This window comes from Apodemus sylvaticus, chromosome 17 (assembly GCF_947179515.1).
Source record: "Apodemus sylvaticus chromosome 17, mApoSyl1.1, whole genome shotgun sequence".
NCBI classification, from domain to species: Eukaryota; Metazoa; Chordata; class Mammalia; order Rodentia; family Muridae; genus Apodemus; species Apodemus sylvaticus.
This window is the reverse complement of record NC_067488.1, coordinates 626,851-644,249: the sequence shown is the minus strand read 5'-3', so window position 1 is coordinate 644,249 and position 17,399 is coordinate 626,851. Positions and strand designations below refer to the sequence as shown.

At 39.5% G+C, this 17,399-nt stretch overlaps 1 protein-coding gene across 1 annotated transcript in view; it reads right to left on the bottom strand.

The window, feature by feature from the left end:
- Positions 1-17,399, bottom strand: part of Ptdss1 (phosphatidylserine synthase 1) — a 103,276-nt gene that overhangs the window by 67,163 nt on the left and 18,714 nt on the right. Inside the window, exon 2 of the mRNA XM_052160570.1 lies at positions 5,364-5,455. Within this exon, the coding sequence (XP_052016530.1) occupies positions 5,364-5,455 (92 nt within the window). The remainder of the gene's footprint in view (positions 1-5,363; positions 5,456-17,399) is intronic.

Here is a 17,399-nt window from a genome sequence, read left to right as displayed (position 1 = left end):
TTGAGCTTAGTACAAGGAGACAAGGATGAATCAATTCGCATTCTTCTGCATGCTGACCTCCAGTTGAACCAGCACCATTTGTTGAAAAGGCTATCTTTTTTCTATTGGATGTTTTCAGCTCCTTTGTCAAGGATCAAGTGGCCATAGGTGTGTGGTTCATTTCTGGATCTTCAATCCTGTTCCATTGATCTGCCTGCCTGTCACTGTACAAATACCATGTAGTTTTTAACACTATTGTTCTGTAGTATTGCTTGAGGTCAGGGATACTGATTCCCCCAGAATTTCTTTTGTTGCTGAGAGTAGTTTTAGCTATACTGGGTTTTTTGTTATTTCAGATGAATTTGAGAATTGCTCTTTCTCACTCTATGAAGAACTGAGTTTGGATTTTGATGGGGATCAGGTTGAATCTGTATATTGCTTTTGGCAAAATGGCCATTTTAACTATATTAATCCTGCCAATCCATGAGCATGGGAGATTTTTCCATTTTTTGAGGTCTTCTTCCATTTCCTTCTTCAGAGTCTTGAAGTTCTTGTCATACAGATCTTTCACATGTTTGGTCAGAGTCACACCAAGGTATTTGTGGCTACTGTGAAGGGGGTCATTTCCCTAATTTCTTTCTCAGCCTGCTTATCCTTTGAGTATAGGAAGGCTACTGATTTTCTTGAGTTGATTTTATAACCTGCCACTTTGCTGAAGCTGTTTATCAGCTGTAGGAGTTCTCTAATGGAGTTTTTTGGGTCACTTAGGTAGACCATCATAGCATCTGCAAATAATGGTATTTGACTTCTTCCTTTCCAATTTGTATCCCCTTGACCTCCTTATGTGTCTAATTGCCTGAGCTAGTACTTCAGGTACAATATTGTTACAGGAGTTATTAAAGAAACAACGTGGCATATTCCCACACTTGTGCCTCTGCTCCAGTGGCCTGGCTGGCCATGCACTGGTGGGCAATGGCCAATCTGTTTTTATCTCATGGAGGTTCTGATTCTGAATTCTACAATCTCCCCACCCAGCTCACTAGCTTCCCACTGGTGAGTTGCTACCTCACTAATCCCACGCTTCAAATCCCTATGGCCTTTGTGGAGCACCTCTAAGGCAACCAAAGCTTAGCCTCTGTACCTTTCTCTCTTGAACCCAGACTAGCTGCTGCATGAAGGAAAATGCAATACAAACTTAGCTGAGAAACAATGGTAACTCCATCTCTGGGCGCAACAACTAAAACTTAATCTTCTAAGCCTTATTAAAACCTGATCCCTCCAGTGGTGAATCTTTGTGGATGTGCCATGATCCTAGGAAACTCCAGCAGCTACATCTTACCACACTGCTGTCCAGGTTTCAAAGAGGACTAACTCTCTTCTGCTTCCTCTCTCCTTCCATCCAACCTGGAAGTCCTGTTTTCTTTCTCAGTGATTGGCTCCTTTATTCATTAGAGGATTGGTTCACAAGAACAGCACCAGGCCTATCCACAACAGCCTTTGGAAAACAATGTAAACATGTTGCTGGGCAAGCAGGGTTGTAAGAGAGGCTTATTGCCTGCTTTCCTGATATGGTTTGTTCTCTGGAAGCTTTGGAAATGCCTGTTGAAATCTGATTGCTTCCTTAGCTTACTGCTGCTGTGCTGGTGATGGGAAGAGGGGCTTTTAAGAGATATCTGGATGATTCATGCAGCTCTGTAGTTAATTGGGTTAATGTTAATTCTCAGGGGTTTGATGAAACTCTGGCTTTCATTGGGGTTGGATTACTTATCTGGAATTTTAGTTACTATAAAGATATCTGCAGCTCCTGTTTTTATCTCTTCAGAAGAAGGCTCAGATCAATAGATCAATATTCTAGTTGCTGCTTCTGCTGCTGCTGCTTCTTCTTCTTCTTCTTCTTCTTCTTCTTCTTCTTCTTCTTCTTCTTCTTCTTCTTCTTCTTCTCCTTCTCCTTCTCCTTCTCCTTCTTCTCCTCCTCCTCCTCTTCCTCCTCCTCTTTCTCCTCCTCCTCCTCCTCCTCCTCCTCCTCTTCTTCTTCTTCTTCATTTTTTTTGGTTTTTTTTTTCCCCAGAGTGCTAGGATTACAGGCATGCACCACCACCACCTAACTTAGCTTCTTCTAATCACATACTATCTGAGGGTAGCAGAATAGCATCATGCCTAACCTTGACTTGCCATTGGCAATAGCCAAAGCATTCTATGCACAGGCCAACCAAGTCTACACTATGGAAAGAGAAAACCTGACAGAAAGGAAACGAAACAAAAAGAAGGGGAAGCATTATCACACAGCCAGGTGAAAACTCTACTTAGTGGATCTAGTATGAGAGATGCCTAGAGAAAGGTTGAGGTAGGAAGACACAGACCCAAGCCTGAAAGTCAGGCAGATTGGGGAAAGCAGCTGATCTCAGATGATAACTGGTTGTCACAGGATTCAGCCTTCTCATCTATAAACTGAGTGGGCTGAACTAGGTGAGCTCTAGATGGGTCCTTCTCTTCTCATCTGGACTATAGTGTCTGCATAGCTTGGCTAATGATAAGGTAATAGGTAGGGACCAAGAGCATGGGTTTACCTCCCCAAATCAAAAGAAAATCACAGTACCATGATGAGAGAGGGCATGATTAAAAGACTTCACTGAAGAATGGAGGAAAACCCAGAAGTTAACCAAATGTTTGGTACCTGAGAAAAGTATATGTGAAAGAAACCAATGCTCAGTTACTGAAGAAGCACCAGGGAAAACACACTTAGAAATCAGGGCTATTTAGACTTACTTCAAATTTTCAGAAAGCTCTGGACTCAAAATAACCAGAAAATTAATGAATAGAAAGATAGACAGACAGAAAGACAAATACCCCTTCAAGTCATGAAAACATGACCACCAAGAACTAAGCTGTATTTTTATAACACCTTTGAAATAGAACATGGGAAGCAAACAAAGGCTTCAACAACATTCCAACATGGCACCCTGGAAGGAAACACTGGACTAAATAATGCCCAAAGTCTCCTAAGCTTAAAATCTGAAGACCTTGAATGATACCTATATAAGGAAAACAGAAGATGGTAGAGCCAAAAAGATATCTGACATTGAGAGGTTGTTCTTAGCAAATTTTACAGCAAGGTGAATAATGTATTATCTTGTCCTCAAATCTTAGTAATTGTGAATAACTAGAAACATCAAGCATCAAGAAAAAAGCTTATTATATCTGCATACAGTCTGTAGGTTTTCATATAGTGCAAGATTTCCACTAACGGTAAATTTAAAAGCTGAGATGAGAGTTTGGGAGGTAGCTTAGCAGGTAAAGTAATTTCCCCTAAAATGTGAGGACCAAATGTCAAAATCCCAGCCCCCACATAGCTAGCTGGCAGGTATGATGGTCCTGTAATCACAGGTGTATGTAATCACAGCAAAAGTGGTAGAGTCCGATCATTCTTGGAAGAATTGGCAAGATCAGGATTCACATGAGAGAACCTGCCTCACTATGTAAGATGGATAGTGACCCAAAAATACTTAGTGTCAACCTCTGGTCTCCATTCCACACATATACACTTAGGAATGCATACACACACTCACCCACACCACACAAATGAACACAATGAAAGGCTAAAATGTTAGGACGCTAAACCCAGCTCCCAAATAATAGGGAACTAGGAATTCCTTTTTGAAGAAACTCAGAGTTGTGGGTCTACTGTCTTGACTTCCAGGCTACCAGTAAAAACCACCACATTTTTATAAACACAGTGCTACACAGAAGAAACAAAATAACAAAACACAATTCCATTGCCACCAGCTTGGGAAACCTGGAGGCCTTTGCCATGGCTCATATCCAGCAACATTCAGTAACTTTCAGAATGAGCTTCCTAAGCCATACACAGCAGTCTACTGAGGCATGGGAGCCTGCATGCTGAATAATCTTGAAGAATGCTATTTAAAATCTGAGTAGATCCATGGAGCATAAGGCAGACTGCAAAAAATCTCAGAGGTGTAAGAAAAATACAAGGCAACAGTAAGAATTTAGAAATGGGTAGAGAGGCCTGGAGAGATGGCTCAGCAGTTAAAGCACTGACTGTTCTTCCAGAGGTCCTGAGTTCAATTTCCAGCAACCACACGGTGGCTCACAACCATATGCAATGGGATCTGATGCCCTCTTTCGGTGTGTCTGAAGAAAGCAATGGTGTATAAAGTAAATCTTTAAAGAAAAAAAAGAAATGGGTACAGAGAACGAGTACAGAACATTCTAGAAAGGAGATATGGAGAGAGATTAAGAACAAAATAGAGCAACTTCTAAGGAAAACTTCAGAGAGGTATGAACCAATTAGAAGCATGCACAAATAGTTTTGCCTCTTTATCTAATCCTGACAGAAGGGGTTTATAGAAATCAGCAGATTCCTTCTTGATCCAAATGCGCAAACAGCTAAGGTAACTGTGATAACAGTAAATTGCTTAAGTAATAAATACTCATTACTCATTGGAGCTAGTTCTGCCTTTGGCAAAACAAAACAAAACAATATACTGAGTACTGTACACCTCAGCTAGTGATAATAAAAACGTTACAGAGAAGAACAGGTGAGCTGGGCATGGCAGTGGATGCCTGTAATTGCTTGTGATCCCAGCACTCAGAGGCCCAGGAAGGAGAATCAAGCAGTCAAGGCCTCCCTGTGTTTTAGAGCAAGTTTGAGACAGCCATAGGGAGATCTTGTCCCTGGAAAACCAGCTTAACAAACAAATATAAAGAACAGTTATCAAGAGATTAGTATTCATCATGATTTGCATGTGGTTTGCTACAAAGGGCTCAGGTGTCAGGAGCTTGGCCCCACAATAGTAACATGAAAAGACAGTGGAAGCTGAGGGCGGCAGAACATAGTAGGTGGTCATAGAGTATTGCCCTCATAATGAATAATGCAGTTCTCTTGGGACCCTGGTTAGTTCTCCTCAAAGAGTCATTATAAAATCTCAAACCTAGTCTTACCATGTAAGCTCCCTCTCTTGTAGAGAATTCTATCATGCAAAGGCAAGGAGCCTCACCAGAGCCAGTAACATGTAGAATGGATTTTCAGCTTGAAAACTGAGCTTCAAAACTTCCACGCTTTATGAGGTATGTAGTCCAAGGTATTTCGTTATTGAAATTAAAAAGCAAGCCAACACACAGGTTTAATGTTATTAATTTAGTTAGCTCTCAGAATACCTTCCTGTTACCCCATCAAACAGGAGAAAAACTGAAATACATTTAAGGCCATGGGGGTGACAGAGCTGGGAGGAGGCAGCATAGGCAATAGCTCCTGAGTCTGCTCAGCATAGTTATGCAAAACCCATCTTCTAGATGATTTGCATCTCAAAAACTCAGAAGAACATGAGAAGGAGAACTTCATTAACTTAAGACGTGTGACTCACCATTGGGGAATGCTAACACGCTGATGATGAGAAAAAAGAAAACAACTGAAAGGATGCCTCTCCAGATGTTGTCTTCAGGAACAGAGTCTTCCCTGAAAATGGAAAACGACATTGAGAATCCACCCTCAGATTTAAACAGGAAACCAAAACCCAGTATGTGTTCCACAGTAAAGCACCAGAAATTGCAGACTTTCTTTTGCTGAGCAAAGTCACTATACATAGTCCACAGTTCAGTGTCACATCCTAAAACCAACATTCTCATAATAAAGACTCTCAGTGGTATAGGTGCTTAGCATGCACAAAGCTCATCTCCACCACCATTTCTATGAAATAATATATAAAGAAAACGGATCATCTTACACACCAACATATATTCTACTCAAACATTGAAGACCCACTGTTCTTCAAACACAAAACCCCAAGATGACAAAAACACAAAGTTTTGTTTTGGAGAATGTCTTGATCTTAAAAAATACAAAAGATACTGTTGGTATCAGGATCAGCTCTGAACCCAGTGACATCACACCTAGATGACAGGGACCTGAACATCTGCAGCCATGGCAACCGATACACATTCCCAGAATCCACTTGGCTCACTTCCCACATTTACCTGCAAGTGGGTATGCAACTATCCAAATAAAAGGCAGACCCTTCCGACTCTCCCTCTCTCTCTTCCTTCGGCCTCTCTTGGCCATCACCTTTGCCCTCTTCCCCCATAGTAAACCTCTGCCACATGGAACTGCTTTGGCCTGGTGTGGTCTGTCTGGATGAGAGCCGTGCTTCTAACACAACAGATACCCTTGCTTGATAGAGGAAGTAGCAAGGGAAATTTTCAAAAAGTCAGAATAGATCAAGAAATTACCAGGAAAGCAGCAATGCGACAAGATTATATCAACTATTCTTGAAAATGGACGGGGATGCAGGAAGGGGCATGAAAATGGTAGTAAACAAGAAAGCAGTAGTAAGCAAAGAAAATCAAGAGAAGAAAAAAAAATCACAAAATTTAAAATCAGAGTAGAAGCAAAATGATGAAAAAAAAAAAAAGAAAATGGTCACCCTTCCTCTCATGTATGGCTTTCTACATATATAATTTTATTTAAAATTTATTTGTTTTCATTTATATGAGTACACTGTAGCTCTTCAGACACACCAGAGGAGTGCATAGGATCCCATTACAGATGGTTGTGACCCACCATGTGTTGCTGGGAATTGAACTCAGGACCTCTGGAAGAGCAGTCAGAGCTCTTAACCTCTGAGCCATCTCTCCAGCCCATGTATGGCTTTCTAACATCACTTGTTTATTGATTCATCGCCCCAGTGATTGTCCCATTTGTTGGTTTATAAGTGTTCCCTGTCTACCTTGCCAGACTCACACTTCTGAAATAGGGACTTATACCCTCTGTTCTTGGAACCTGATACATGCTACTCATTTAACAGACTGGACTAACTGTTGATGACAATGAGATACAGTGGAAACACTATGTAAGACCCTTTATGTTGAAGGAATGAGACAGACAGACTGATAGACTAATAAACACTAACTGGTAATATATGTGGAACTCACGAAAAGCAAATGCAATGTGGGAAATAGAAATGTAAGACAAGAAGAGGATTTTATGACTACCATTTTATCTGCATTATTTTTCATAATAATCTTCAATTTTAATGTCTTTCTATGTACTTCCTCTATTTTATCAGAAATGTTTTCAATGTAAATCTTTGATTTTATCACAAATGTTTCTAATTCTATCTTCAATTAATTTAGAAAGAGTTTTTATATCTATCTTTTTTGTTTGTTTGTTTGTTTTTTGTTTTTTGTTTTTTGGATTTGGTTTTTTCGAGACAGGGTTTCTCTGTGTAGCCCTGGCTGTCCTGGAACTCACTGGGTAGACCAGGCTAGCCTCAAACTCAGAAATCCGCCTGCCTCTGCCTCCCAGAGTGCTGGGATTACAGGCGTGCGCCCCCACCGCCCGGCTATATCTATCATTTTATATGTAAAATTTTCCATGAAATAGTCAATTTTAACGTGTTTGTCTATTTCTTGAATTTTACCAGAAATATTTTCCATGTAAATCTTCAATGTTATCTGAAAATGTTTATAATTCCACCTTCAAATCAACTCAGAATTATCTTTATGCCTATCATTTTATCTATATAATTTCCATGATAATCTTTAATTTTAACATGTTTTTCTATATATTTCTTCAATTTTATCAGAAATATTTTCCATGTAAATCTTCAAGTTTATAAGAAAATGTTTATAATTTCACTTTCAATCAACTTAGGAATACTTTTATACCTATCATTATTATATCTATATAAAATTTTCATGATAATCTTCAATTCTAACATGTTTTTCAACATTTTTCTACAATTTTATCAGAAATATTTTGCACATAAGTCTTCAATTCTATCATAAAATGTTTCTATCCCATATTTCAATTAATTTAGCAATGTTTTGCATGTCTATCACTTTGCTCTTTAATTTTCTATAAAAATTGTTAATTTTAACGTGTTTATCTGAAATATTTTCCATGTAAATCTTTAATTTTATCATAAAGTATTTTTATTTCCCTTTACTTCCCTTTTCAATAAATTAAAAACAAAAAAGAAAAAACCCTCCAAAAAAAAAAAAAAAAAAAACCAGGGATTTCCTCAATTATTGATAATTTCTGAGAAGCCTGACAGAAGAAAGGTCAGTACTGTAGTTTTTAAAATGTAAAATGACTAGGCAGAAAGTGGGGCATGAAACAGAATGGAGGAGACATTTCAAAGACAAAGAGACAAGCAAGGAAAAAGCAGCTGAATTTATGACAGGTGGTGGCAGCTGAGCCCCAGAATACTAGGGAGGCAGAGGCTGCTGGGTCTGAGTTGAGGCAAGCCTGATCTACAGAGCAAGTTCTAGGACAGCCAGGGCTATGCAGAGAAACCTTGTTTGGAAAACTCAAACCAAATCAAACCAAACCAAGCCAAACAAAAAACCCCAAGTAATAAGAACAAGAAAATTTGCCAGAAGCTATGTGGGTTAAGGTTCTTGCTGTGTAAGCCTTTGATCCCCAAAATGCATAGAAAGGTGGAAGAGAACGAAAGTTGTCCTCTAGTCTCCACACAAGCCCACACATTCACACACACAAACACAAAAGAAAAAAAAGTTATCCCCCAAACCAAGTGTGGGTCATCATAACATGAAGAGACATGGAATGATTCAAGGAGCTGCCTCATTAAGGACTGTCCTAGGGTAAGGGGTTGAAAACAGAAGCTGGCAGCTAAGTTTCTGCCACCAATTAATCAGCTTCTGGAGTTAGGACAGGGCTGAGCACAGTTCTGAAATGAGATCACACAGCATTTCCTAGACCATCCATGTGTCCAAGTAGCTTAACAAACTGATGCTAGTTCCTTTATAGGGCTCACTCCAAAGCCAAACCTCAGAAGTCAATGGATCCCACAGGCCAGCACTACATAATTTTATTTTAATTGCCCCAATGATTTACTGTCTGCCATATTGCCCTAAATAACTTAGTCTGGTCCCTTTGGCTGAAACTCAAGGAGGCTCCATATTCCTTTGACAGGCCACTAGGTCTCATTGAAGAATAGCTGCATAGGAGAAACAACATCTTCCTTCAAACCAACATCCCAGTGCCCTTGCTGTGTGATGACACTAACACCTCCTCTTTATCACGCATGTACCGTGCATCGGGTCACTAATTTTCACAACCAAATGCAAAATACATATTATCAACCACGATTTTAAAATGACACAACAGCCAAGAAAGGTTGAGTACACTGCCTTCCCCAAACAGGTTAAGAAGCTACATAGCTGGCATTGGAACCAGGGCTGCTAGATCCTAAGGATAATGTTACACCTACGACCAGTTTCTGTGAGGTCAGTATGAGCTATGCCAGAGGCAAAGGGTTGGAAGGAAGGACTTTGACAGTCACATTATATACATGCTGCAAGTTAACTTAAGATCAACTTGTGTGAAGAAAGGGGGAATCATATAATCCACACTTTATCTGAAATATTGTGGATGATTAGAAAATAAGTGGGAGCCCGCTGCCATCTTCCCTCCCAGTCAGACTGGACAAGTGGCCCCAGGTATCGAGCTATCCCGAGTTTAAGACTTCTGGGGATGCAGACCTGCGGGCTGCTGCCTGTGCCCAGGAGCTGGGCAGACTGGGCAGTCTGGGTGCCAGCCATGGGTCATGTGCCCTGCAGGGTGCCTGTGGGATCCCCGCCACCATCTTTGCTCCCTGATGGAGCAATCAGGCAGCACCAGGTTCGGTTCACAAAGACAACCCGAGTATAAAATTGCTTGGGGCAGGAAACACCAGGGCTCCAACAGCACCCAAGAAGAGGGCAGCACATCAGCAATCTGTGCCAGGGGAAACTCAATCGTCATTCAGTGGTGTGGAATAGCCTAATAGGCTCACAGGAGGTTCAAGCACCAGCCAGTGACAACAGGACCAACTAACACCAGAGATAACCTGATGGCAAAGTGCAAACGTAGGAACATTACCAACAGAGTCAAGGCAATATGGCAGCATCTGAACCCAATTCTTGAACAACAGCAAGTCCTAAATACCCCAATACACCAGGAAAACAAGATTTGGATTTAAATTAACTGTCATGATGCTGTTAGAGGAACACAAGAAGGACATAAATAAATCTCTTAAAGAAATACAAGAGAAAATGGATCAAAAGTTAGAAGCCCTTATAAGGAAAACACAAAAATCACTTATAGAAATTCAGGAGAATATGGGTCAAAAGATAGAAGGCAATAAGGAGGAAATGCAAAAACCACTTAAAGAAATACAGGAAAACATGGGTCAACAGGCAGAAATCATGAAGAGGAAAAACAAAAATCTCTTAAAGAATTAAAGGAAAACACAAACAAGCAAGTGAAGGAACTGAGCAGAACCATCCAGGGTCTAAAAACAGAAGTAGAAACAACTAAGAAATCACAAAGGGAGACAACTTTGGAGACAGAAAACCTTGAGAAGAAATCAGGGGCCATAGATGCAAATATCAACAACAAAATACAAGAGATAGAAGAAAGAATCTCAGATGCCAAAGATATCGTAGAAAGCATTGACTCAAAAGTCAAGGAAAATGCAAAATGCAAAAAGCTTGTATCCCAAAACATCCAGGAAATCCAGGACACAATGAGAAGACCAAACCTAAGGATTATAGGTATAGATAAGAGTGAAGATTTACAACGAAAGGGCCAGCAAATATCTTCAACAAAATTATGGAAGAAAACTTCCCTAACCTAAAGAGAAAGATGCCCAGGAATATACAAGAAGCCTACTGAACTCCAAACAGGCTGGACCTGAGCAGAAATACCTCCCGTCACATAATAATCAAAACCCCAAATGTACTAAACAAAGAAAGAATATTAAAGGCAGTAAGAGAAAAAAGGGAAGTAACATATAAAAAAAGACCTATCAGAATTACACCAGACTTCTCACCAGAGACCATGAAAGCTAGAAGATCCTAGGCAGATCTCATGCAGACTCTAAGAGAACACAAATGTCAGCCAAGACTACTATACCCAGCAAAACTCTCAATCACCATAGATGGAGAAACCAAGATATTCCATGACAAAACCAAATTTACACAATATCTTTCCACAAACCCAGCACTACAAAGAATAACAGGAGGAAAACTCCAATACAAGGAGGGAAACTACACCCTGGAAAAGCAAGATAGTTACCTTCTTTCATCAAACCCAAAAGAAGATAAACACTCAAATATGAAAATAACATCAAAAATGACAGGAAGTAATAATCACTATTCCTTAATATCTCTTAACATCAATGGTCTCAATTCCTCAATAAAAAGACATAGACTAACAGACTGGATAAGGAAACAGGACCCTACATTTTGCTGCATACAGGAAATGCAACTCAGTATCAAAGACAAAAACTACTTTAGAGTAAAAGGCTGGAAGACAATTTTACAAGCCAATGGTCTCAGGAAATGAGCTGGAGTAGCCATTCTAATATCAGATAAAATTGACTTTCAACCTAAGGTCATCAAAAGAGACACAGAAGAACACTTCTTGCTGGTCAAAGGAAAAATCCACCAGGAAGAACTCTCAATTCTGAACATCTATGCTACAAATGCAAGGACACCCTCATTCATAAAAGAAACTTTACTAAAGCTCAAACCACACATTGCACCTAACACAATAATTGTGGGTGACTTCAACACACCACTCTCCTCAATGGACCGATCAGGAAAACAGAATCTAAACAGGGACACAGTGAAACTAATTGAAGTTTCGGACCGATTTGATTTAACAGATATATATAGAACATTGCATCCTAAAGCAAAAGAATATACCTTTTTCTCAGCACCTCATGGTGCCTTCTCCAAAACTGATCATATAATTGGTCACAAGACAGACCTCAACAAATATAAGATCGAACTAATCCCATGCCTCCTATCAGATCACTATGGAGTAAGAGTGGTCTTCAATAGCAACAAAAACAACAGAAAGCCAACATACACATGGAGGCTGATCAATACTTTACTCAATGATACCTTGGTCAAGGAAGAGGTAAAGAAAGAAATCAAAGACTTTTTAGAATTTAAAGAAAATGAAGACACAACATACCCAAATCTATGGGACACAATGAAAGCAGTGCTAAGAGGAAAACTCATAGCCTGAGTGCCTTCAAAAAGAAAATGGAGAGCATACACTAGCAGCTTAACGACACATCTGAAACCCCAGGAGCAAAAAGAAGTGAATTCACCCAGGAAGAGTAGAAAGCAGGAAATCATCAAACTCAGGGCTGAAATCAATCAAGTAGAAACTAAGAGAACCATACAAAGAATCAACAAAACCAGGAGCTGGTTCTTTGAGAAAATCAACAAGATAGATAAACCCTTAGCTAGACTAACCAAAGGGCACAGAGAAAGTATCCAAATTAACAAAATTAGAAATGAAAAGGGAGATATAACAACAGAAACTGAGGAAATTCGAAAAAATCATCAGATCTTACTACAAAAGCCTATACTCAACATAACTAGAGAATCTGGAGGAAATGGACAATTTCCTAGACAGATACCAAATACCAAAATTAAATCAGGATCAAATAGATCATCTAAATAGTTCCATAACCCCTAAAGAAATAAAAGGGGTCATAGAAAGTCTCCCAACCAAAAAAAAAGCACTGGACCTGTACTGGCTAGCTTTGTATGTCAACTTGACACAGGCTGGAGTTATCACAGAGAAAGGAGCTTCAGTTGGGGAAGTGCCTCCATGAGATCCAGCTGAGGGGCATTTTCTCAATTAGTGATCAAGTGGGGAGGGCCCCTTGTGGGTGGTACCACCTTTGGGCTGGTATTCTTGGGTTCTATAAGAAAGCACTCTGAGCAAGCCAGGAGGAGCAAGCCAGTAAGGAACATCCCTCCATGGCTTCTGCATCAGCTCCTGCTTCCTGACCTGCTTGAGTTCCAGTCCTGACTTCCTTTAGTGATGAACAGCAGCATGGAAGTGTAAGCTCAATAAACCCTTTCCTCCCCAACTTGCTTCTTGGTCATGATGTTTGTGCAGGAATAGAAACCCTGACTAAGACAGGACCAGATGGCTTCAGTGCAGAATTCTATCAGACCTTCAAAGAAGACCTAACACCAATACCCTTCAAAGTGTTCCACAAAATAGAAACAGAAGGAACTCTACCCAACTCGTTCTATGAAGTCACAATTACACGGATACCAAAACCACACAAAGATCCAACAAAGAAAGATAACTTCAGGCCAATTTCCCTTATGAATATCGATGCAAAAATGCTCAATAAAATTCTTGCCAACCGAATCCAAGAACACATCAAAACAATCATCCACCATGATCAAGGGGGCTTCATCCCAGGGTAGCAGGGATGGTTCAATATAAGGAAATCCATCAATGCAATCCACTACATAAACAAACTCAAAGAAAAAAACCATGTGATCATTTCATTAGATGCTGAAAAAGCTTTTGACAAAATTCAGCATCCTCTGTACAAGAGTATAGGGGAATTCCAGAACAGAGAAGCAGGAAGGGGTATATGGAGGAACAGGGCGAGGGAAGAGGGCTTATGGGACTTGTGGGGAGTGGAGACCCAGAAAAAGGGATATCATTTGAAATGTAAATAAAAAATATATCAATAAAATAGATCAAAGGAAAAAAGAAAGTCTTGGAAAGAACAGGAATTCAAGGCCCATACCTAAACATCATTAAAGCAATATACAGCAAACCGGTAGCCAACATCAAACTAAATGGAGAGAAACTTGAAGCAATCCCACTAAAATCAGGGACTAGATAAGGCTGCCCTCTCTCTCCATAACTTTTCAATATAGTTCTTGAAGATCTAGCTAGATCAGTTAGACAACATAACTAGGTCAAAGGGATACAAATTTGAAAAGAAGAAGTAAAATTATCACTATTTGCAGATGACATAATAGTCTACTTAAGTGACCCAAAAAACTCCACCAGAGAACTCCTACAGCTGATAAACAACTTCAGAAAAGTGGCAGGTTATAAAATCAACTCAAGCAAATCAGTTGCCTTCCTATAATCAAAGGATAAGCATGCTGAAAAAGAAGTTAGGGAAATGACACCCTTCACAATAGCCACAAACAATATAAAGTAGCTTGGTGTGACTCTAACCAAACAAATGAAAGATCTATACAACAAGAACTTCAGGTCTCTGAAGAAAAAAATTGAAGACCTCAGAAAATGGAAAAATCTGCCATGCTTGTGGATTGGCAGGATTAATATAGTTAAAATGGCCAACTTGCCAAAAGCAATATACAGATTCAACGCAATCCCCATCAAAATTCCAACTCAGTTCTTCACAGAGTTAGAAAAAGCAATTCTCAAATTTATCTGGAATAACAAAAAACCCAGGATAGCTAAAACTATTCTCATCAGTAAAAAAAAAAAAAAACTTCTGGGGTTATTAGTATCCCAGACCTCAAGCAATGCCATAGAGCAATAGTGTTAAAAACTGCACAGTATTCGCACAGGGACAGGCAAGTGGACTAATGGAATAGAATTTAAGACCCAGAAATGAATCCAGACACCTATGGACAAAGGAGCAGAGAACATCCAGTGGAAAAAAGATAGCCTTTTCAACAAATGGTGCTGGTTCAACTGGAGGTCAGCATGCAGAAGAATGCGAATTGACCCATTCTTATCTCCTTGTACTAAGCTCAACTCCAAGTGGAACAAGGACCTCCACAAAAAAAAAAAAAAAGAAACACTGAAACTAATAGAAAAGAAACTAGGGAAGACCCTTGAGGACATAGGCACAGTGGAAAAGTTCCTGAACAGAACACCAATAGCTTATGCTCTAAGATCAAGAATTGACAAATGGGATCTCATAAAATTACAAAGTTTCTGTAAGGCAAAGGACACTGTCAAAAGGACAAAACGGCAACCAACAAATTGGGAAAGTATATTCACCAACCCTACATCTGATAGAGGGCTAATATCCAATATATACAAAGAACTCAAGAAGTTAGACCCCAGGGAACCAAATAACCCTATTAAAAATTGGGGTACAGACTTAAACAAAAATTTTCACCTGAAGAAATTCAGATATCTGAGAAGCACCTTAAGAAATGTTCAACATCATTAGTCATTAGGGAAATGCAAATCAAAACAACCCTGAGATTTCACCTCACACCAGTCAGAATGGCTAAGGTTAAAAACTCAGGAGACAGCAGGTGTTGGTGAGGATGTGGAGAAAGAGGAACACTCCTCAACTGCTGGTGGGATTGTAAGATAGTACAACCACTATGGAAATCATTCTGGCGGTTCCTAAGAAAACTGGGCATGACACTTCCGGAGGACCCTGCTATTCCTCTCCTGGGCATATACCTAGAGGATTCCCCAGCATGCAATAAGGACACATGTTCCACTATGTTTATAGCAGCCTTATTTATAATAGCCAGAAGCTGGAAAGAACCCAGATATCACTCAATGGAGGAATGGATACAGAAAATGTGGTATATATACACAACGGAGTACTATTCAGCAATTAAAAACAATGAATTCATGAATTTTTTAGGCCAATGGATGGAACTGGAAAATATCCAAAGCGAGGTAAAGCAATCACAAAAGAATACACATGGAATGCAATCATTGATAAGTGGATATTAATTAGATCTGAAGCTCTGAATACTGAAGATACAATTAGCACATCAAATGATTCCCATGAAAAGGAAGAAGAGGACCCTAATCCTGGAAAGCTTGAACCAGCATTGTAAGGGAGTACCAGGACAGAGAAAAGGGAGGGGGAAAGATAGGAGAATGGATGCAGAGAAGAGGACTTATGGGACATATGGGGGGGGGGGGGAGAGGGAAAGGGGAAAGCTTTTAGAATGTCAACAAAGAATATAGAAAATAAATATGAAAAAAAAATAGAAAGCAGTGCTAAGAGGAAAACTCATAGCTCTAAGTGCCTCCAAAAAGAAAATGGAGAGAGCATACACTAGCAGCTTAACAGCATACCTGAAAGCCCTGGAACATAAAGAAGCTAATTCACCAAAGAGTGATAGAAGACAGGAAATCATCAAACTCAGGGCTGAAATCAATCAAGTAGAAACAAACAGAATCACACAAAGAATCAACAAAACCAGGAGCTGGTTCTTTGAGAATCCCTGAGCCAGACTAACCAAAGGGCACAGAGACAGTATCCAAATTAACAATATTAGAAATGAAAAATCATCAGATCCTACTACAAAAGCGTATACTCAACACAACTGGAGAATCTGGAGGAAATGGACAATTTCCTACACAGATACCAAACACCAAAATTAAATCATGATCAAATAGATCATTTAAACAGTCCCATAACCCCTAAAGAAATAGAAGGGGTCATAGAAAGTCTCCCAACCAAAACCAGTATGGGACCAGATGGTTTTAGGGCAGAATTCTATCAGACCTTCAAAGAAGACCTAACACCAATACTCTTCAAGCTATTCCACAAAACAGAAACAGAAGGAACACTACCCAACTCATTCTACGAAGCCACAATTATGTTGATACCAAAACCACACAAAGATCCAACAAAGAAAGAGAACGTCAGACCAATTTCTCTTATGAATATCGATGCAAAAATACTAAATAAAATTCTTGCCAACCGAATCCAAGAACACATCAAAACAATCATCCACCATGATCAAGCAGGCTTTATCCCAGGGATGCAGGGATGGTTCAATATACAGAAATCTATCAATGCAATCCACCACATAAACAAACTCAAAGAAAAGAAACCACATGATCATTTCATTAGATGCTGAAAAAGCATTTGACAAAATTCAGCATCTTTTCATGCTAAGTCTAGGAAAGAACAGGAACTCAAGGCCCATACCTAAACATAGTACAAGCAATATACAGCAAACCGGTAGCCAACATCAAACTAAATGGAGAAAAACTTGAAGCAATCCCACTAAAATCAGGGATTAGACAAGGCCGCCCTCTCTCTCCATATCTGTTCAATATAGTTCTTGAAGTCCTAGTTAGAGTAGTTATACAACATAAGGAGGTCAAAGGGGATACAAATTGTAAAGGAAGAAGTCAAACTATCATTATTTGCAGATGATATGATAGTCTACTTAAGTGACCCAAAATACTCCACCAGAGAACTCCTACAGCTGATAAACAACTTCAGCAACGTGGCTGGTTATAAAATCAACTCAATCAAATCAGTAGCCTTCCTATACTCGGAGGATAACCAGGCTGAGAAAGAAGTTAGGGAAATGACATCCTTCACAATAGTCACAAACAATATAAAGTATCTAGGTGTGACTCTAACCAAACAAGTAAAAGATCTGTATGACAAGAACTTCAAGTCTCTGAAGAAGGAAATCGAAGACCTCAGAAAATGGAAAAATCTGCCATGCTCATGGATTGGCAGGATTAATATAGTTAAAATGGCCATCTTGCCAAAAGCAATATACAGATTCAACGCAATCCCCATCAAAATCCCAACTCAGTTCTTCATAGAGTTAGAAAGAGCAATTCTCAAATTCATCTGGAA